We start from the raw sequence: 21,648 nt of genomic DNA on the forward strand, positions 1-21,648 counted from the left end.
CCCATCATGTTGCTATGAAGTAGGGTTGGCATGTATTAGAGTGAAGAAGAATAACAAGTATTTTAATGGTAGAAGCATTTTTTCCTCTTACCTGGACTGTCGAGGGGCACCTGAGATAGGTACTTGATGTTACTCCGAACAAACATTTAGCTCTCTTCCAAGTCACCAGGCTGTTTCTCTAGGTGGCTGCCTCTTTACCTCTGGTGGGATTGGCAACTCATGGACTCCTGCTTTCCTCTCATGGTATCTGAATATGTGAGTAGACAGACTAACATGTGTTAATAATCACCCCATCCTTAGCTTCTATTTTGTTAGTAACAAGTTATACTTAGGACTGTCATCCTACCTTTGATTGCTATACAAGCCATGGTACCTGCCTGTTCTTTGTCATTTTATGTGTAGAAGTAGCTGAATGAGAGAATGAGGGTGTTGTACAATACTGTTTCTTAAACTGCAGATCATTACCCATTAGTGGGTCTTGAGTGGGTCGTGACTAGAGTTTTTAAAAAATGAAATAGTATAGAAGGAATACATCTATATATGGTAAAGGATGATTATTTGTAAAACTTTTATTTCAGTTTCAAATAAAGAATGTGTGTGTGTACCCGGTTCCACATTCCTTACTGTGAGTTGTCTAAACAATTTGAGAAACACTGCTATACAGTGCTAGGTGGTTGTGTTCCAGGGAAAAACAGGCCATTGAATGGGGATTCTCCTTTGAGACCTCAGAATATTGGCTACATGTAACTTTACCTTAAGCCTTGTGTACTTGGTATAATTCTTAACAAAATCTCTTATTCCCTTTTTAAAAAACTATGCACTTTCCTATCCAGACAGCAGAGATGTGTTGGAAAGAGTGTTGCACTCAGTGGAGTTGGAGGGAGGGTATGTGGAGTGAGGTCTTTGTCAATAGTAGTGGCATGTCACTTAACCTCTTTAAGATGGGAATAATTTCACAGGGTTGTGAAGAATTCTAAATGTATATGAGAGTGCTTTGCAGACACGTAGAATGAATTGGTATTTATTGTTTACGTCCTTTTGTTTGGGCACTGAACTGCTTTGTGTTTCATCTGCTTTATTTTTGGTTGTACTGATCAGGAAGGGCCCTGAGTTTTCTTGCTCTTATTTTCTGAAGGTGAGTGGGCAGGCTTTTGTGAGAAGGAGTTCCAAGAGAAAGGAAACCAGTCTCCACATCACAGTGTGCTTTCCTGGTGCCAAGTGTCACCTTTACCCAGATTGTGTGGATCAGCATCCTGTCAGGCTTGTACCCTGACGCAGATTCAAGTGTAGCTGAAAGAGAAGCAGAGCACGTGAGCTTAGTTTCTTCTTCAGGTAGTAGGCAGAGTTCTTGGTCTGTTCTTTTCCTTTCTGATGCAATAAATTACTTTCACTATATGAAAATGTTAAATCAAAAAAGGGCAAAGGTGGGTTATAGTTGATACTTGCAATTTTTCATCTGCTTGATCCTTATATTCTTCTCTGTGGAGTTCTGTGGAAGAACATGGGGCTGGAACGCAGGAATTGATTCAGCTACTAACACCCTGTGTGACATTTATTTGCTTTCCTCTACCTCTATCTCAAATTATTCATTTGGAAAGAAGGGATGATAATATTTGCTTTTCCTACCTTGAGGTGTTCTGAAGATAAAATGAGATAAGAGACTCATAGCTACTTTAGAAAGGTTTACTTTGGTATTGATGGCTAAGGCATTGGTAATAATAGTAATAATATCTACAGGCTCCTGAAGCAGTGTTTATTGTTTGATGTTCTTTTGTCAGGGCCTTAGGCATTTATTGCTAATCTATTCTGAGGGGGGAACTGCATTATTATATTCTCACTTTGGAAGCTCCCATACCGTCTCAGTCCATTTTCTGTTGCTTATAACAGAATACCTGAAACTGAGTAATTTATGAAGAAGAGAAATTTATTTCTTACAGTTTTAGAGGCTGAGAAGTCCAAGGTGGAGGGGCCATATTTGGTGGGAGCCTTCTTGCTGGTGGGAACTCTGGCAGAATCTCGAGGCGGCACAGAGTATTACTTGGCAAGGGGGCTAAGTGGGCTAACATGCTAGCTCAGGTCTCTCCACTAGTTCCTCTCTCATAATAACCCATTAATCCATTAACCCATTAATCCATGTATTAATCATGATCTAATTATTTCTTAGAGGCCCCACCTTTCAATACTGCCACATTGGGGATTAAATTTCCATCACATGAAATTTAAAGGACATATTCAAACCATAGCTCATACCTTTCCTACCTTCTCTGGTGGTTTTTTTTTTTTACAATCTGGATCAGCAGAAGTAGTTGTTCTTTTTGATGTTGAGTTCTTCTTTGAGGGCCTAATGTGTGTTATGTATCCTCTATATTCTTGAGATTATTGGGATGGGGGAAAAAGAAGTGCTAACAGCAAAGACACCAAATTAAAAGGGAAGGAAGCCTAACAGTTTCTGTGCAAAGTGGGGAAGGGGCCACTGATGCCACCCTGTTTCTTTCCCTCCTGAGACTTTTGGCCAGCTGATAACAGTGTGGCTTGGCGGTATATCTGCTAGTTTAGACTTTGTGGATTTATTTACCCATTTAGTGCTCTTGGCTTATGAACCTCTCTCCTTTTCATCCCCCACTTGCATTGTTCCAGGGAATAAGGCATGTCGAGGCTTTGGCTATGTCACTTTTTCTATGGCGGAAGATGTTCAGAGGGCCCTGAAGGAGATTACTACCTTTGAAGGTCGCAAGATCAATGTGACTGTTGCCAAGAAAAAACTGAGGAACAAGACAAAGGAAAAGGGGAAAAATGGTAAGTTTCTAGTGATTGAAGGACTTTTTCCATCGGGGTTAGGAGGAGCACTGCCACAATGAGAGAGAGGCATGGCCAGAGCTGCTAGAACTTAAGCTTCCTGTGTTTCTTTTTGATCATTTAGCGTATTTTGATACTCAGTTCCTTTATTTCCATCTCACTCTGAAAAATCTGATGTTCTGGGTATTGTCACACTTAACCCTGTGGTAAATGCCATCTGTCACTAGTAGCTTTTTTCTGTGATGTTTTGGGCTAGAACTGGGTGATTTTGGAGCACAAACTAATTCCATTGCTTCTTACTTTTTGGAAAATTCAGAGTCCCCAAAGAAGAATATGAAGCCTAAAAAAGCCAAAGTGGCAGATAAGAAAGCCAGATTAATTATTCGGAACCTGAGCTTTAAGGTAAGTGAGAGAGAAAACCAACACTGCATGTTCTGAAGGCTGTTAGAGCTAAGGTGTGCTCACTGGTGGAAGTCCTCACCAAGATGGTATAATTGGGCTTAATTCCTTTTGGGAATGAACCTTAGCCCTGTTGAATTCAGAAAGTGGGCCTGTATAAATAAGAACTTATTAAGGACACTAAGTGTGAAGATGCCTTCCTTTTGGGGAAACTGCTACTGAGAAAGAGAGGGGAGAAAAAGCCCTCTGATGTCTGTCTTTTTTGCCTCTTAGATACAAAGTAAGATGTCTTCTATTCAGAAATGTTTGATGTCCTAGTCTTAAATGGAGCCTGGGCACAGTGGTTCATACCTGTAATCCCAGCATTTCGGGAGGCTGAGGCAGGAGGATCACTTGAGGCCAGGAGTTCAAGATCAGCCTAGGCAACATAGTGAGACTCCATCTCTACCAGAAGTAAAATTAGCTGGGTGTGGCGTCACACAGCTATAACCCTAGCTACTTGGGAGGCTAAGGCAGGAGAATTGCTTGAGCCCAGGAGTTTGAGGTTATAGTGAGGTATAATTGTGCCACTGCACTTCAGCCTGAGTGACAGAGTGATGGCCTGGGTGACACAGTGACAAGACCCTGTCTGTAAAAAAAAAAAAAAAAAGAGTAAAAATATTCAAGTTTTTCCTAATGAACTTAGTGGTTGATGTTTTATGGTTATTTGCTGTGATAATATTTCTCTTTTCTTTCTTCACTTTGGCTTCAGTGTTCAGAAGTTGACTTGAAGACAATATTTACTCAATTTGGAGCTGTCCTGGAAGTAAATATCCCTAGGAAGCCAGGTACTAGTAAACCTTCATGTGGTGTGGATTGGATTAAGATAATTTAACATGTCTTTTTCCATATTACCCTTGACCTAAGCACCTTTTGAAATAGAAATACAAGGTTCATGTCATACTCTTTGTGAGCCCTGGATAATATAATATATATGAAGTATCTGGCATAGTGCTTGACAAGTAATAAAAACCCAAATAATAGTGCTGTTCCCCTGGTGGTATTTTCAGTTAAATCAGAATTAGTTCTAGAAGACTAGTTACAGTTTGAGAAAATGTATTGTGCTCTCCAAGCCCAAGTCAAAGTATAGTCAGCAAGAGGCCGTCCTGCTGAGGATTTGGGCCGTCTTGTCAGCCCAAGTTGCTGTAATTTCCTTCTTAGTGCTCTGTTAGCTTCCTGCTGTTGCCTCTAACTTCTCTGTACTTTTGCGCACAGATGGAAAGATGCGTGGTTTTGCTTTTGTTCAGTTCAAAAACCTCCTAGAAGCAGGTAAAGCTCTCAAAGGCATGAACATGAAAGAGATAAAAGGTAAGTTTTCTATGCCCATACCATTGACCCAGATATTTCTGGTGTTGTGGTGAATTAGCAGAGTAACCCACTTTCTACATTTTCAAAAAGGTGTTTGCATTTTTGAGAGTCTCACTGCTAACATGGAAGCTGTTTTGGTGAAATATTCCTAGTACTTGCTCTTGGGGTTAAACTTGAAAGAACCCATGCCGATATTCTTTCCTTTATTTGGTGAGAGTGTCCTTTTAAATCCCTAATGAAAAATGTCCATGAAATAATTGTTGATAGATGCAGGTTGATGTCTAGGTTCCTCCTTGGCTATGATCACTGTTCAGCATCCCTGGGCTATTAAACTGACTGTGATACTACTCTGGGTATTGATTTATTAGGTATTATGCCTAAAGAAGGGATTGGCTTAGAGAATTCTTAACTTTGAGTAGGGTGCAGGTGGTCAGAATGTCTGTTTCACTTCTTGCTAGTCTAACTGGAAACACTGTTCTAATTATTTTTTTACTCCAGGGTGCTGGAGTATCCCAGGGTGGTGGCTGTGTAGAAAGCAACACTTCTGTTTATTGATAAAAAGGTTAAGGGTTAAAAAGAGTAGGCAGCTACTGGGTGCTTTATTTAAGGGCCAGCATTCTCTGACTTGCCAGTTTCTTTGTCTCTACTGGTTCCATTATATTGTCTTTGATGACTAGGGATCATTTACAGGAAGTAGGGATGTTAAAAGGAAAGCCTTTCTGATGCCACTTTTTTGTTTGACAGGGCGGACAGTGGCTGTGGATTGGGCCGTGGCAAAGGATAAATATAAAGATATTCAGTCTGTTTCTGCCTCAGGTAAGATGTGGTAGTGTTGGGTAGCGGGGGGTTCATTGTCCCCTCTACTTGCTGTCCCTTCCCAGCTTTTCGTAATAGGATGTGATGAAACATTAAGAATAGAGAAATGTAAAACCTGATTTTTATTTAGAAAATAATTGGCTTTTAAGCTACCAGAATCTTAGACTGAGATCAAAGTTCATGGCTTGGCTTTGCCCCAGCGCGAGCATTATGCTGGCTGTGGTGTGCGCTGTGTGGGTGGTAGGCTGTTTGCAGAGGCTCAGTGGCTACTTCTTTCCTTCTGGGCCAGATAACCTTCAGGCTTCTGGTGAATGAGACAAACTCCAAAGGAATCTGAGTGATGAGGGTTGGTTGGTTGTTTTTGATATTTCCTACCTCACACTTTCTCTCTCATACTTACTTTTTTTTTTTTTTTGAGACAGAGTCTTGCTCTGTGGCCTGGGCTAGAGTGCCATGGTGTCAGCCTAGCTCACAGCAACCTCAAACTCCTGGGGTTAAGCGATCCTTCTGCCTCAGCCTCCGGAGTAGCTGGGACTACAGACATGGCGCCACCATGCCTGGCTCATTTTTTCTATATATTTTTAGTTGTCCAGCTAATTTCTTTTTATTTTTAGTAGAGACGGGGGTCTCACTCTTGCTCAGGCTGGTCTCGAACCTCCTGACCTGGAGCGATCCTCCCGCCTCGGCCTCCCAGAGTGCTAGGATTACAGGCATGAGCCACCGCTCTCGGCCTCTCATACTTACTATATTAAATACAGTAAGAAAAAATACATGAAATTCTATAAAACCAAAGAAACCAGGAACTTGGAGTATTAGTTATTCCTGTTAAAATAACCTTGTTTAGGATATTAAATGAATTCATAACTTTCTTTGTCTCCCTCCATAGGTGAGGAAAAGAGCCAGGAACCTAAATCTCAGGAATCAGTTAAAAAGAATGGCAGGGGGAAAGAGAATATGGAAGAGGAAGAAAAAGATGATGATGAGGATGACGACGACGATGACGATGATGACAACGACGATAATGATGACAATGATGACGACAATGAAGAGGAGGAGGAGAGTAAAGACTCAAAGTTGATGGAGCCTGTGCAGATTCAGAAGAGGTAAGCAGCTCAGCCTGTCTGAGACAACAGAGGAACATTCAGGATTGTCTTTTTTCCATCATTGCAGAATTGACATGTGTAATTAAGTAGAATAGGTCCCTCTCTGAGCCCCGATTTTCTGTTCTGAACTGTGCCATTGCAGAGCAGTCAAAAGAGCAGCCTCCACAGAAAGCAGTGAAGAAGATCATTCTGACGAAGACAGTGACCTGGAGGAGAGAGATAGTATTGATGGAGGAGAGGAACTGGCTCAGAGTGACGCCAGCACTGAGGTGCAAGAGGATGAAGGTTTGCTTGGATCTTCATAAATGCCTTGAAACTTTAAGTTACTGAGAAATATGCATCAGTTCTGCTCAGGCCTCCTTTTAAATAGGACACTAAGGTGTTCTATCACATTTATGTTTAAATACTGAAAAGGAAACTGTTTTAATGAGTTTGTAGTGGTGTTTGAGGGTTAAGATTGTTTCTTAGAGAATTTAAAACCTAGCTTAATGCTGAGGTACTACCTCTCTCTCTTGATTATCCAAGTTGAATGCATAACTGGATAAACAGGATATTGCATCTTAACAGCAAGGTGGATTTTAAGCAACTCTTTTGAGTTGAGGTAGGGGTAAAGGACTGTATTATCAGTTCAGGCTGCCATAACAAAATACTATATACTGGGCGGCTTAAACAATAGAAGCGTATTTTCTCACAGTTCTGGATGCTGGAAGTCCCAGATCAAGGTGCTGGCTGATTTGGCTCCTGGTGAGGCTCTCTTCCTGGCTTACAGACTGCTGCCTTCTTGCTGTGTCCTCACATGGCCTTTCCTCTGTATTCCTGAGGGGAAAGAGGGATAAGGAGTGAGAATAAGCTCTGATCTCTTCCTTTTCTTATAAGGGCCCCAGTCCTGTCGGATTAGGACCCTACCCTTATGACCTCCTTTAGCCTTAATTACTTCCCTAAAGTCCCTATCTCCAAATATAGTCATACTAGGGGTTAGAGCTTCAATGTATGAATTATGGGGGCACACAATTCAGTTCATAACAAGGACTTCTTTGAGCATTTTGTAAAACTTACCAATCCCTATTGCTACCTTTATGAAGAATAAATTCAGCTTGTTTATTGAGGAAGGAAGGTCATTACAGAACAAGAAATGGCCAAGAAGTGTTTCTTTGGTTTGTCCTGGGTAGAAATTTATATTCAGCTATTTTTATTCTGCTTCCATTTCTGTAAGTCTGGCATGTTGGTTTGACCATATAAGAAATCTGAGGAAATAAGCTTTTTCCATGAGGACGGAATAGTAGTCAGCTTAGAATTGAAGCTTTTACACTGAAGGCACTATGAGACCCTGTATTCTACAACCTGCATTCAGCTGTCTCTTGCCATTCTTTCACCTGAAAAAAATTATAGGACAAATACATAATAATGAGAGAAAGTTAATAAAAAATACCAATCCTAACAAATCCCCCAAAATAACCACTATTGTTTCTTTTTTCTTTTTTTGAGACAGAGTCTCGCTCTGTTGCGCAGGCTAGAGTGCCGTGGCATCAGCCTAGCTCACAGCAACCTCAAACTCCTGGGCTCAAGCAATCCTCCTGCCTCAGCCTCCCAAGTAGCTGAGACTACAGGCATGCACCACCATGCCTGGCTAATTTTTTCTGTTTTTAGTTGTTTGGCTAATTTCTTTATATTTTTAGTAGAGATGGGCTCTCGCTCTTGCTCAGGCTGGTCTCGAACTGCTGAGCTCAAGCAATCCTCCCGCCTCGGCCTCCCAGAGTGCTAGGATTACAGGCGTGAGCCACTGCGCCCAGCCCCACTGAGGTTTCTGATGTTTCCTTATAGACATTTTCTATGTGTATATAAGCGTGCATGTCCATTCTTCAGAGCAGTGTGTCTCTCTTATACCCAGATCTTCAGTGTCTTAGGGTGCTTCCCCAGAGACAATCAATGTTATATATGTTTCTCGTGTATCTAGAGATATTTAATAATTTTATAAGCAAAAGTACACATAAATATGCATATTACACATGCATACACACAAAATATAGTGTATTTCATAGTTTGTGAATGTATATGTTTGTTTTCTCCTCACAGTTTCTATGTATCCTATATACAATATTTCTATGAAGTTTACACTGTCACAGTAGTGTATGGGAGTGCCTTTTCCCCCACACCCTTACCTCATTGGATTTTATCATTCTTTTTGATTTTGTCAATCTGTTGGTGAAAAATAGTATTTCATTCCTTGTGCTATGTTTTTCTTTAATTATGAGTGAGTCTGAGTATTTTTTCATGTATTTAGTTGCATATCCTTTGTTCATTTAAAAATTTTTTTCTTGGCCGGGCCTGGTGGCTCACACCTGTAATCCTAGCACTCTGGAATGCCAAGGTGAGAGGATCGCTCAAGGTCAGGAGTTCAAGACCAGCCTGAGCAAGAGTGAGACCCTATCTCTACTAAAAATAGAAAGAAATTAGCTGGACAACTGAAAATATGTAGAAAAAATTAGCACTCTGGGAGGCTGAGGTGGGAGGATTGTTTGAGCTCAGGAGTTCGAGACCAGCCTGAGCAAGAGTGAGACCCCATCTCTACTAAAAATAGAAAGAAATTAGCCTAACAACTAAAAAAATAGAAAAAATTAGCAGGGCATGGTGGCGCATGCCCGTAGTCCCAGCTACTCGGGAGGCTGAGGCAGAAGGATTGCTTGAGCCCAGGAGTTTGAGGTTGCTGTGAGCTAGGCTGACACCACGGCACTCTAGCCCAGGCAACAGAGCAAGATTCTGTCTCAAAAAAAATAAAAATTAAAAAACAATTTTTTTTTGTTTTATCAATTTATGTGAGATCTTTATATATTTAAGAAGTTAGCTCTTTGTCATATGGCTTACACTAGTCTTTCTCAGTTTGTTTTTCTTTGTACTTTAGATGTGCAAGTCTCAAGGAAAAAGAAGAGGAAATTACCGTCTGATGTGAATGAAGGAAAAACTGTTTTTATCAGGTATGCCTTTCTACAATACCTCAAGAATTGCTGTTTGTGTCACCTTCATAGATTTCTTCTCCTCTCCTCTTTTCTCTTTTTTCTCTCCTTCCCTTCTTTCCTGCCTTCCTCCCTCCCTCCCTTTCTTCCTCTCTTCCTTCTTTTTGGCACTAGTTCTTTTACCTAGCCCAGAAAATTAGATACCTCTAAAACCGTTAGTGTATCTGGTCCCGGGAACATACCAAACAATGAGAAATGTAGGAGAATCAGAACTATATCACAGAAGGTAGACAGCATGGGTTCTGATAGCTTGTCCTCATTTAGATTTCATTCTTTGTAATTGGGTATCATCATTTGGAACAAATCAGTTCAACTGTTGGAAACATCTCACTTCTGGCCTTTGTTTTAGGGGGAGTGCTGGGGAGGGGTGATGTCATTTATCCCAAATAATTTCTCTCTTCATGCCCAGCTTATCATCTAAAGCATGTCCAGGATAAAGTAAAACATCCAATTTGTTTCCAAGAAAACTGGGGGTGGGAGTCGGGGTGGAGATAGGTTTTATTTCATGTTGCTCTTACTGTTTCAACCCCACTCACTACAGTAGATTGGCATTTTCATAAGCTCAGCATGCCTTCTCACCCTTTCTTTTTTTTTTTTTCTTTTTCTTATAGCAAACATTGCCTAACAATTACTGTTTCTTAAGTACCAATGTCATAGGGTCATTTGAGTCTGATTTTAGAGGTATATATTTTATCCTCCTATACAATCTTTTAAAATTGTTTTTCTTTTATAAGTAGTTTATGTTCATTGTAGGAAATTTATGAAATACTTAAGCAAAAAAGACAAAATTAACCTTAATCACTACTCAGAGAACACCTACACACATGCCCATATCATAAATATTTACAAAGATGAGTTTAGCCTATATATGCTGTGCTGTAGCCCATTTTCTCACTTAACAGCATGTTTTTCCATGTAGTTTTTTAGTTGTGTTACTTGGAACTGCCATATAAATAACTTTGTATTCATGGAGGATTCCATCTAACAGGAAGGAAGAAATGTCACATATGGAAGCTGTGACCTCAATACTAATGATACTATTTCTTATATATCTTTTAATTAACTTAAGGAAATAAAGAAATGGAAGAGAGAAAACTATGTATATGATAAGGTAAATTAGAGGAGATAATGTAGCTAGGATATGTCTTATTGCAGAAACCCTTTTTTATCTGAGTTACTTCATGAAATAGAATAATTTATGGGGCTGTTATTGAGTATGAGAGAAGTAAAATTGTAGATAGCTATTAGGGACTGTTTTTCTTACTCCTGGAAGGATGTGCATAGCTGGGGAAATGAGGAATCTTTATACTATGTTGAAATTTAGGACATTTTTTAATCCCATCGAGAGAAATAAATAGTTTTCTTGCTGTTAGCTAGTAAACTTTACCATATTTGCTTTTATGTTATTATTTTGAAGGATTTTCTGACTTTTGTAAAATTTTAACTGAAATCTTGATTTCATAGTAACTCAGAGGAAGAAATGGCTAATTGAGAGAAAGAGATATTTGACTTTTCTCACTAGCTTACTGTGAGTCGTCTTGTTGTAGTAAGAGAAACTAATTTTGGCCAATTTATGTGAAAAGGGGTTTGTCGGATGAACACTGGAGTGGCTCACAGAATCAAAGTTGTCAAAGAGCAAACATCAAGAAGAGGATGAAAATCTAGGCAGTTCTGGGCCCCAGCTGCTGGAGTCTGTGGGGCACTACTTTTTTTTTTTAGGTATAACAAAGAAACTGCATTAATTTAAGGGTACATCTAAATGAAATTTTTCGTATGTATTTATCCATGTAACTACCACCCAGATCAAGATATAGAACATTTCCAGCATCCTAGAAGTTTCCCTTTTGTGGGGCACTGCTATTTTGAAGTGAATCTGCACCTACAATTTCTGGTCTTTGTATATGTCTAAGTTTGAAATTTTTGGGAGAGGGAGCCTGATTGACAAAGGTCAGTCAGTTGGGACCAAGGGGTACAGTCATATAACAGAGGCTTGGCCACTGGGGGTATCCCTATGTATTGGTGCTATTTCTGAACAAGGAAGGGTGGTTGCAAGCAAGGGAACCACCTCAGGTGATGTCTTACTCACCTTGTACCGGAACATAGAATCTCACTTTTGTAATTGACTTTTTTTTTTTTTTTTTTTGAGACAAGGTCTCACTCTGTTGCCTAGGCTGGAGTACAGTGGTACGATTGGAGCTCATTGTAGCCTTAAACTCCTGGGCTCAAGTGATCCTCCTGTGTAGCTGGGACTATAGGTGCACACCACCACACCTGGCTAATTTTTTAATTTATTATTTTTTGTAGAGATAGAGTCTCACTATGTAGCCCAGACTGGTCTCAAACCCTTAGCCTCAAGTAGTCCTCTCACCTTGACCTCCCAAAGTACTGGGATTACAGGCATGATCTACCTTACCTGGCCCATAATTGACCTTTCTTGTGACCTTCTGGTTGTCTTCCATAGAAATCTGTCCTTTGACTCAGAGGAAGAAGACCTTGGGGAGCTACTTCAGCAGTTTGGAGATCTTAAATATGTCCGCGTTGTCTTGCATCCAGACACAGAGCATTCTAAAGGTATGTGCTGTCAACTGGCCAGGGTTGAGACCACTGCCATGGGCATTAATTAAGTAGGTTACACGAGAGCATAATATGTACCATTTTGAGGGGTCCACGGTCAATCCAGGCCAAGTTTCTGGGTTCCATAGAAGCACTAAGGATGTCCTGAGGTTGTCTTCTCTCATGTCAAACTCAGCATCTTTAATGGGGCTGCCAGCCATAATTTTGCCTAAGGTTTTTAAGCTCTTAATTACTTTAGGGTAAGAAATTCCCTTTGTTGTTCTCCTGTGAATTTCAGATATGATAATATCTCATGGGTGGTAATCATTCCACATTGCTTGAAATTACTGGGATCTTTTTTTTTTTTCCTGTTGCTTTTGTTAGAGATGGAAGCTGACAGAGAAACTCTGTTGCACTGGCAACAATCAGAAGGAAAACTGTGTATTGTAGGAGTGCTGTCTTAGATCCCCCCCCCCCCCCCCCCGTAAAGCTATTTATTTTGAGTTTCAAGAGTTGACCATTCTTCATTCTAGTATACTATTGTTAGGTAAGCATTTTTTTTTTTTACTCCTTTGAGATCTAGCAAAAGCTGTGAACCCTCTCCCCATAAAAGTACCACTTCTGAGGGTTTGTGGGATTTCTTGAGTCTGTCCGTGGAACCTCCATTCTAAAACTCCTTGTTTTCCAAATTGGTAAGACCTGATAGTTTTTATTTTTTGCTCAGCTAAAAATAAGCATGTAAATAAGGCAGTACTGTGGGAAAAAAAAACACTGAACTGCTTCTTGGATATTAGGATCTAATCCCAGCTATGCCAGCTGGGTACTTTTTGGCAAATCATTTAACCACTGTTGGCTTCAGTTTTTTACCTATAAAATGGATGGATTTGAGTAGAGCAATCACTTAAGGTGCCTTCAGCTCTCATGTTTGGTTACACTTCTTAGACCTTCTCCGTTTCCACGATGTTTTCTAAACATAGGCAATTAGAATTGCATAGAATCTTCCAAGTACTGGTGTGATATTGCTTTACTTTGATGATGGCCAGCATCTGTTATCCCTTTTGTAGTGCAGTAGTATATTGGGTTAATATTTTCAGAGTGAAGTCTACAGTTGACTTACTAGATGTCCTTTTTGGTCTATTAATGTTAACAGAGTTAATGATCTTAGTAAGCATGTTTTTAATTATTTTTTTCATAATGTATTGTCTTTCTCTAGCTAATTAAATTTTTCTGACAACTTTTTTGCCTGCTCATACAGCCTTTCACTCCTACAGTTTTTTCCTCTGATCATGCCATTTCACTACCTGGAAGAGCTAAATATCTGCAGACTTGTAGGGAAATGTTAAGACTGAACCTAGTATGGACCCTGGAAATTCCAATGTAAAAGTATTACCATTCAGAGAGAATACTCATTTTTTTCATATTGAATGACTGGGCTCATCTTCCTATTAGAAACATTTTTTACCATGTTTCTTTCTTTATTCTTTGTTTCTTCCTGTTGGGTATCTATTAATGCTGTACACTATAAGAGATGCTAGGAATTAGAAACAGCCAAGATATGTGGTTCATTCATTCTGTTTGGGAAGATGCCACCTGGCCAGTGCTATAATAGAGATGTGAGTGGAAGATGGGAAGCGAGTGGGGACACAGAAATAGGAGCACTCAGCTCCTAGATGGTGACCCTCGGCTTGGCCTGCCATGTGTGTCCTTCCAGTTAGTCTGCTGCCTTTCATTCTTTATACGGGGCAGAAGATCAATGCCCCAGTAGCTCTAGGAAATATGGCAGTGCTTTCATATATGACAGGATATTTAAAATATAAAGGAATAATAATAAAATATTATGAAACATATATTTCTTTTTTGCAATCTACTATAAGGCGAACTAACTTTCTTTGCTTTTAAAATTTGGTTTTTTATCAATAGTGGAAATTCAGACTGGTTGATTGACCCTGCATGTAACCAACAAAGACATGCCTGTGGAGATCCTAGAGGATGAGCCAAGAATGGAGCTCATGACTGTCTGGTTTCTGGCTGTATTTGTGTAGGCGAGGCCAGGGACTTTTACCCCAGGAGGCAGATCTGTCGTTATGCCTCCCAAGTGACTGTGACACAGTGAGATCTGTAACTAATTTCAGGGTTAAGTTGTTCCTGCTTCATTTTTCAGTCCTCTAATCCATAAGTGATGCTAGGTGGTGTTAGGCTGAAATTTCTCTTACCGTTTCATGTGGATATTTCTTATGAATGAGAGGAGATAATTAGATTAAAGTTCTAAGAATTATTGGAAAATATGAAGGAAGTCATAATAAAATTTCATCGAGAGCAGGTGTAGTATTTTGTCTTTGACCTTTCAGTGCCTAACATAATGACTATCTCATCATATGGTATGCATCACTTATAATGGGGCTATGTTCTGAGAAATGCATCCTTAGGTGATTTTGTTATTGTGTGAACATGATGGAGTGTACTTACACAAACCTAGGTGGTATAGCCTGCTACACACCTGGACTATGTGGCATGGCCTGTTGCTCCTAGGCTACAAACCTGAATAACATGTTACTGTACCGAATACTGTAGGCAATTGTAAAACAAAGGTAAGTAATTGTATATTAAACATAGAAAAGGTATAGTAAAAATACAGATTAAAAGATTTAAAAAGGACACCTGTATAGGACAGCTCCATTATAATATTATGGGACCACCATCATATATATGTGGTTTGTTATTGACTGAAACGTCATTATGTGGTACATGGCTGTACTTAATAAATGGATGCCACCTAGCCCTTCTACTCTGTGTCAAGCTGCTGCTATTTGTAGTGTTATCTTTGGCTTCCTGGTGGGCTGTTGGAGTTTGGGATCTCACTTGTTTTTGTCTCTGCAGGTTGTGCATTTGCCCAGTTCATGACTCAAGAAGCAGCTCAGAAATGCCTTATTGCTGCTTCTCCAGAGAATGAGGTAGGGAAGATATTTCCTTTGTCCTTTAACACAGGAAATAGTGGCTCCTAGAGATAATATCTAGTGTTTATGCAAAGCCTTATTACTGTTGATATGATAAAGCTAACACTTATTGAGCACTTAGTGTGTGTTAGGCATTGATCTTTATGTGTATTACCTTATTTAGTCATTACATCAGCCCTATGAGATAGATAGAACTTATTTTCTCTACTTCATAGGTGAGGAAACAGGAATAATAATGTATCGGATAATTATTGGTTGCTGTCTGTGTGTCAGCCTCTATCCTAGATTGATAACAGGAAAGACTGGGACAAGAAGGTATTAAGGCCATTTATGAAGTAGAGTAACTGTTTGAGAGAAAAAGTGTGTGGATGACGGAGAATTTTTCTGTGTGTTCTATAATGAAGTATAAACTGTTTTGAGATAAGTTAATCTGTATTGCCATTATTTCTTAAATTCTCTTGAGTAAACACTCCACCATTTCATTAGCTTTCTTTAGAACACTAAAATTTTGCCTGTTTACAGATCATTTTTCTCAATTTGGACCTATTTTAAGAGGACCAACTCCCTTAAAATAAATTCTTTACTGCCAACTGCCTAAATACACATGTGGCCTTTTGTGCAGCTATGCTAAATATTGTCAGGCTCAGTGATCCACTTGTAGCCAGCCATGCTGAGACCTCCTGGAGCTTGGCTTCTGTAGCATAATTGGGTTTTGCTGTTTCCCCTTCCCTGGTGTTCCTTGTCAGGGGCTTAGTTTCATTATGTGTTTTAAAAGAGAGGGCTGCAATTTGTTGTAGGGTGGTGGGCTTAAACTGGATGGCCGGCAGCTCAAGGTTGACTTGGCAGTGACCCGTGATGAGGCTGCAAAGCTTCGAACAAAGAAGGTGAAGAAGCCGACTGGAACCCGGAACCTCTATCTGGCCCGAGAAGGCTGTGAGTAGTGGAAGGGAGATGTGAACCAGGCTTCTCCGGTAGCCAGTTTTTTGCCGTTACAGTGATCCAGCAATAGCATGTTTTGGAGCATGTTTAAAATTAAAAACCCAAATGTCCTCTTTAACAGTGTTGTATTATCATTCCACTTTAGTAGATGTGGCTTTCTGTTAGGAAACCTTCACCCATTTTGTGGATTAACCAGTCCCATTGTCTTTTCTGCCTGGTTGCCTTTAGTCTTTTTCATTAGAGGATTGGCAAAGCAAAGAGAGAAGAAAAATTCAAATTACATTTGCTTCTTGCCATCGTTTCTAATAAGAGGTTTTCATTATGTCTAAAATTACTCTTTTGGATTATTCATGGATTTGAAATGTACGTTTGGTACCTTTCCCTTAATGTCAGAAAAATAATCAGAAATTAGCTTTAAGATAGAAAAAAAAAAAATCTTTGGCCTGGTGCGATGGCTCACGCCTATAATCTCAGCACTTTGGGAGGCTGAGGCAGGAGGATCATTTGAGGCCAGGACTTTGAGACCAACCTGAGCAATATAGCGAGACCCTGTCTCTATAAAAAAATTTTAAAAATTAGCTGGGCATGGTGGTGTCCGTCTGTAGTCCCAGCTACTCATGAGGCTGACGCAGGAGGGTCACTTGAGCCCAGGAGTTTGAAGTTACAGTGTGCTCCAATCTGGGCAACAGAGTGAGACCCTGCTAATGTCTCAAAAAAAAAAAAAAAAAATCCCTTCTTCTAGGTCACGGTATTTATCAGCCTACTTCCTGCATAGCTAGACAGCCTGGACTAGTAATGTTAGTCTGTTTTCCTTTGATACTAGGAATCTGTAGTGATTTGACTTTTCTAGGCCGGCTTATCTCACTGCTTAGTAATGGCCCCCGAGTACATAAGGAACAGCTAAGTTCCAGGGGCAGGTTGTAGGTAGAACATTTTGCATTCCAAATGCCTAAAATGTATTTACATTCAGAACTTCCCTCAGTCCTTTCCATCTGACTTTAGGCATGTACAGGAAGCTTCTTTGAGGAGAGAAGGAGAAGAGGAACAAAATCACAAATGTTCAGAGTTTTAGTCCTTGAGAGCAGCTCTGAGCCCAGAACTTAGCCCTGTACCCTATTTCTGGACCTAACCAAATGCCACCATGTCCTGGCCAACATAGTCCTCTGGGCCCCATACAAAGAGTTTGCATCATTCAAATCACATTCCTCTTGTTGCTCAGTGAAAATTCCCTTGGTGATATCTTGGCCTTTTTCCCTCTTTCTGCAGTGATTCGTGCTGGGACGAAGGCTGCAGAGGGTGTCAGTGCTGCTGATATGGCCAAAAGAGAACGGGTGAGTAGATGAGGCACCAACCTTCAGGTTCTGCATGACTTATAAATCAATCAGAAATAATTAGTGAATGCTAGATGTGCTCACCAAAGAGCAAGTGTGGGTCACAGATCATACTTACAGTCTTGTTAGAGAGAAAAGAAGCACGTAAGTGAAACAGCAAATAGCCCACCATTATACATAGTATTATATCAGCCTAAGAACTGTATCTTGTTCTGTTTCCCTAACACTCAGCACTGAATGTTTGCTGAACAGCATGCTGCTAGATCATGCAGCAGACACTTAGAGGTTAGGGCTGCATATAATTAGGTATCAGTATAAATGCAGAATAACATAAGAAAGAAAGATTAGTATGGGCTGGAGTTAATAGTGAATGAAGGAGATGCAGCTCTTGGAAGGGGTAGCTAAGATGTCGGTTGGAAGGGCTTGGTATCTCCAGATTATACAATCATTTTAGAAAAATTCCATCTTATGGGAGTTTCCACTGTTAGCCGATACCATTAAGTTCCTTTGCTGTTTGGTATGTTAGTTCTCAGTAATTTTTACTTTTGCCATGTAACTTACTTTCAAAAAGCTAAGCCAGCCTAGAATGGTAAAGATGCATAACCATTAACAGAATTAGCTATGGAACCTTAACATGCAGAAGATGATGAACAGAGGTGACAATATAATGACAGCAAAAGGCAGTGTGTCTTTTTTCAGTGTGTACAGGTTCTAAACTAGTGTTCTTTTTTGGAAGCAGGCATCTGGAAATCATGGTATTTGGGGAGCATTGTATACCCTTTTCTCACTATAATGCAATAATGACATATTTAATTTTATAACTAATTTTGTTAGCAAAAAGCTCACTAGATTATATGTATACATTATAAATTCACAGCAGGTACAGCTTTTCCTGGGAGAAAAATAGTCTGGTGAACTTAGACATGATAGCCTCTTCAGATGTCCCTTTAATATTCATTTCCAGAGTATTTGTTTATTTTGTGATTTGTTGGTGCCTTTATTAAACAAGAAGCAGCAGGACTGAGAAGACTTGTAAAAGAAAACTTTTCAACATTTTTCTATTAACTTAGTTTTTTCTTTTTCTAATTTTTTCCTTTTCTTTTTTTTTTCCTTTACACCCTCACCTTCGATCTGCTAACTTAGTTTTAAAGAACAAATTAGGAGAAAAGTGTTATCCTTCATTTCATTTTAGACACAGGTCACCTGGAAACTAGTGTTTTGTGCCAGCGTGGTTGAGGGTGTTGCTCTAAGCAGAGTATCTTTCTGTGGTCATGGACATTCCTTTGCCTCAAGGTGGCAGAGTTGAGATGAGATGACATTCTATCAAGTATTCTTTGAATAAATTCCATTTCCTATTGGAAGGACTAGATAATTAGTTTGAGTTGGTGGGTTGTTGAGGATGGGGCATAGATGTTAGCCACAGAATTATTATTTGCTCTGGGCTGCATTTTGAGCTAGGAATAATTTGTTTGTGATCTGATTTTGGCCTCACATCAGTGGTGAGAGTTCTTGATCTGCAGTTCCATTTTGTATGTGAAAAATTGAGGCTTTAAATTTTCATGGAACTGTTCCAGTTGGGGCTGGTTTTCTCTTTCCGATCTGACTCCAGAGCCCAGGATCTTATTACTCACTTCCCACTGTATTGCCCCCTGGAACCTTTCTCTCCCTGTGCTGGACATTGTAAGGCTGCAGGATAGGTCATTTCCTTTCTTTTTCTATATGTGTGCTTATGGGATGGGGGTTGTGGTTCTTTCCTTTTGGAGAATTACAAGTCTTCCTCTTTAAAGGGTGAGTTGTACTGTTAACAATTTGTTGTTCTTTCAGTTTGAACTGCTGAAACATCAGAAACTCAAGGACCAGAATATCTTTGTCTCCCGGTGCAGACTCTGCCTGCACAATCTCCCAAAGGCGCTGGATGACAAACAGCTCAGAAAGCTGCTGCTGGATGCTACGAGAGGGGAGAAGGGGGTGCGCATTAAGGAGGTGAGAGTTGGCCCTGCCCATTTGGAACTTTCCTTCTCATCCTGGTCAGATCAAGCATTTATCTTAGGCTGTTGAGGTGTTGTCCTGTCTCAACAGATTTTCTTTTGGGCACGTCAGCATGCAAGGCTGAATTCAGCAGTTTCTTGGTTTTATTTTTTTTTCTTCTTCTAAGAACTGTCTTTCATATCTGACCAAATTGCAGCAGAATGTGAGGAAGTCTCTGTCCTCATGTATTAATTTAGCAAGCATTTTTAAAATGCCTGACATGTGCTTAGCATTATACTAGGTGCTGTCATGTGAATTTTCTTGCAGAGAAGATGATCTGTGTGCTTTGCTCTAGAAGAGCATTTTACTACCAGTTAGGCTCTTACCCTTTGGTCAGAGTCCCCCACACTCCATGGTGAGCAGGGAGCCATGTAGGTCTTCAACAGTTGAATTAGAAAAACACTGGGATCACACAGAAACTTGTTTAGACTGTGTGAATACGGAAACCCCTCTTCTACCCCCACAGCCCCCTTTGCATATCTCTGTTGTAAGGCTTTCTATTACACTGGCCTGAAATTATCTGTCAGTCATTTCTCCCAACCAGATTGCTCATTTAAGGTAAGTATTATCTTGTTATCCTCAATCCTTGGCATAGAACCTGGCACATTGTAATCTCTCAACCAGTATTTATTTTAAAGGTACCATTGCCAATATTTTGGATCTGCTTTGGTCTGTTTATCACCAGAAACTGTTCTCCTAATCTCTGAAATGTATGTATTGGTATTTGGGAAATTACATGAGAGAATGTGACTATATCAGCACATATCTAACATCACTCTTAGTAAAACTGCTCAAAGTATTATTGGCATAGGGGTCAGTTGTGTAATTTCTCATATCAGCATCCATAATATTTAGTAAATGTCTACATATTAATATTTAAAACCTATCATAATCTAGAGAAATTTATGTGTATTCTATAATATTTGCTTTATATTGAATTTTTCTTTTAATTCTTTCATATGTTTAAGTATAGTGTCTCAGTAAGATAATAAGGGTCTTGAGGACAGGAACCTCGTTGTGTGATTCTCTTGATTCCCCTACAGTGCATGACAGTTCTAGGCATAAGTAGACACTGGACATAAACCAAATGTGGCATCCAAGTGTCCCCAATACTTAGACTTCTCCGTTACATGGGAATGACAACTTCCTGTAGTAATCGCTTGTAAATGGTCAGTTTTCTCAAAATATCCTACCATACCTCAACACCCCAGGATGCCTGCTATATCTGGCTTAAGGATTTAGGGGAAAATCACACCAGAGGGGATCTGAGCTCTAAGCAAAGACAGCTGAAACTTCTTCCTGTATTTCTGAGGCTGTATGTTGGGGAGGCTTTTCCTCATGCTGGAAGTGTCTTTCTTATTTAAAGCCATCAGGCCTTCCTTACTTCCCTTCTTCAATAATTTCTTCCAGAGGGCTTTTTTTAGTACTCCATCCTAACTTATACAAGTTAGAGTACCATGTACCTCTCAACTTGTATGTTTTATGAATAGTTAGCTATTATAAATTTTCCTTAGGAAGTTTTATTTCATTTGTGTACTGATTTGTAGTTCTCTGTTGATGTCTGTAAACTCTTAAAAAGCAAGAAAATATAAACTTAATCGTTTTGTGCACTTAGTAGATATATTCTAATAAGATGGACATTCATGTTATCAGTACAGTTTTTATGACAGTGGTATAAATGATTCTGTTTTAGTAACCTGATTTCTTATTGAATCTATTAAAGCAGTTCATGTCTGGCAAGACTTCTCATTGTGTAATTATTGATTCTTTTTCTTGTTTTACTCTTAGTGTAGGGTGATGCGAGACCTTAAAGGAGTTCATGGAAACATGAAAGGTCAGTCCCTAGGCTATGCCTTCGCAGAGTTCCAGGAGCACGAGCATGCTCTGCGAGCTCTCCGCCACATCAACAACAACCCAGAAATCTTTGGGTCTCAGAAGGTAAGCCTCATCCTCTGGGGAGACCTGTTCCCTGAGGGCCACTTGGACAAAACCAATCTTCCCCTTCATGTCCAGTGTCTTCTGATATTTGAATAGTAGGAAAGAGTAGCAAGTGGAAGTGGGGGCTAATGGGGGAAGGAATGAGTGGTGGTTCTAGGTGCTAAGATGATTAGAAGGAACTCTAAATGTATAGTCTGTTTGCAGAACTGGCCCCTTACCTTTAAATAGAGGAAATGAGCAGCAACCTCTGATTTGGGGAAAAAAAGGGCTGGGGGAGGACAACCCAGCTCATTGCATCATTGCACTCGTAGATTAAGTAGTCTAATGAATGGCATTTTGTCTTCTGTTGACACAGAGACCAATAGTGGAATTCTCTTTGGAAGATCGGAGGAAACTTAAAATAAAGGAACTAAGGATCCAGCGCAACCTGGTA

The 21,648-nt window shown here is 39.8% G+C and overlaps 1 protein-coding gene across 2 annotated transcripts in view; it reads left to right on the forward strand.

Annotated features, from left to right (window-relative positions):
* Positions 1–21,648, forward strand: part of RBM28 (RNA binding motif protein 28) — a 29,721-nt gene that overhangs the window by 1,683 nt on the left and 6,390 nt on the right. The window contains exons 2-16 of one of the 2 annotated variants that reach the window (XM_045564203.1): positions 2,638–2,796; positions 3,113–3,198; positions 3,947–4,028; positions 4,450–4,542; positions 5,287–5,358; positions 6,245–6,461; positions 6,604–6,746; positions 9,361–9,433; positions 11,934–12,043; positions 14,903–14,976; positions 15,777–15,912; positions 17,185–17,249; positions 19,074–19,232; positions 21,066–21,215; positions 21,571–21,645. In XM_045564203.1, coding sequence (XP_045420159.1) covers positions 2,638–2,796; positions 3,113–3,198; positions 3,947–4,028; positions 4,450–4,542; positions 5,287–5,358; positions 6,245–6,461; positions 6,604–6,746; positions 9,361–9,433; positions 11,934–12,043; positions 14,903–14,976; positions 15,777–15,912; positions 17,185–17,249; positions 19,074–19,232; positions 21,066–21,215; positions 21,571–21,645 — 1,694 coding nt within the window. The remainder of the gene's footprint in view (positions 1–2,637; positions 2,797–3,112; positions 3,199–3,946; positions 4,029–4,449; positions 4,543–5,286; positions 5,359–6,244; positions 6,462–6,603; positions 6,747–9,360; positions 9,434–11,933; positions 12,044–14,902; positions 14,977–15,776; positions 15,913–17,184; positions 17,250–19,073; positions 19,233–21,065; positions 21,216–21,570; positions 21,646–21,648) is intronic. The other variant, XM_045564204.1, reaches the window with a different exon arrangement.

This window comes from Lemur catta, chromosome 11 (genome assembly GCF_020740605.2).
Source record: "Lemur catta isolate mLemCat1 chromosome 11, mLemCat1.pri, whole genome shotgun sequence".
Taxonomy (NCBI): Eukaryota; Metazoa; Chordata; class Mammalia; order Primates; family Lemuridae; genus Lemur; species Lemur catta.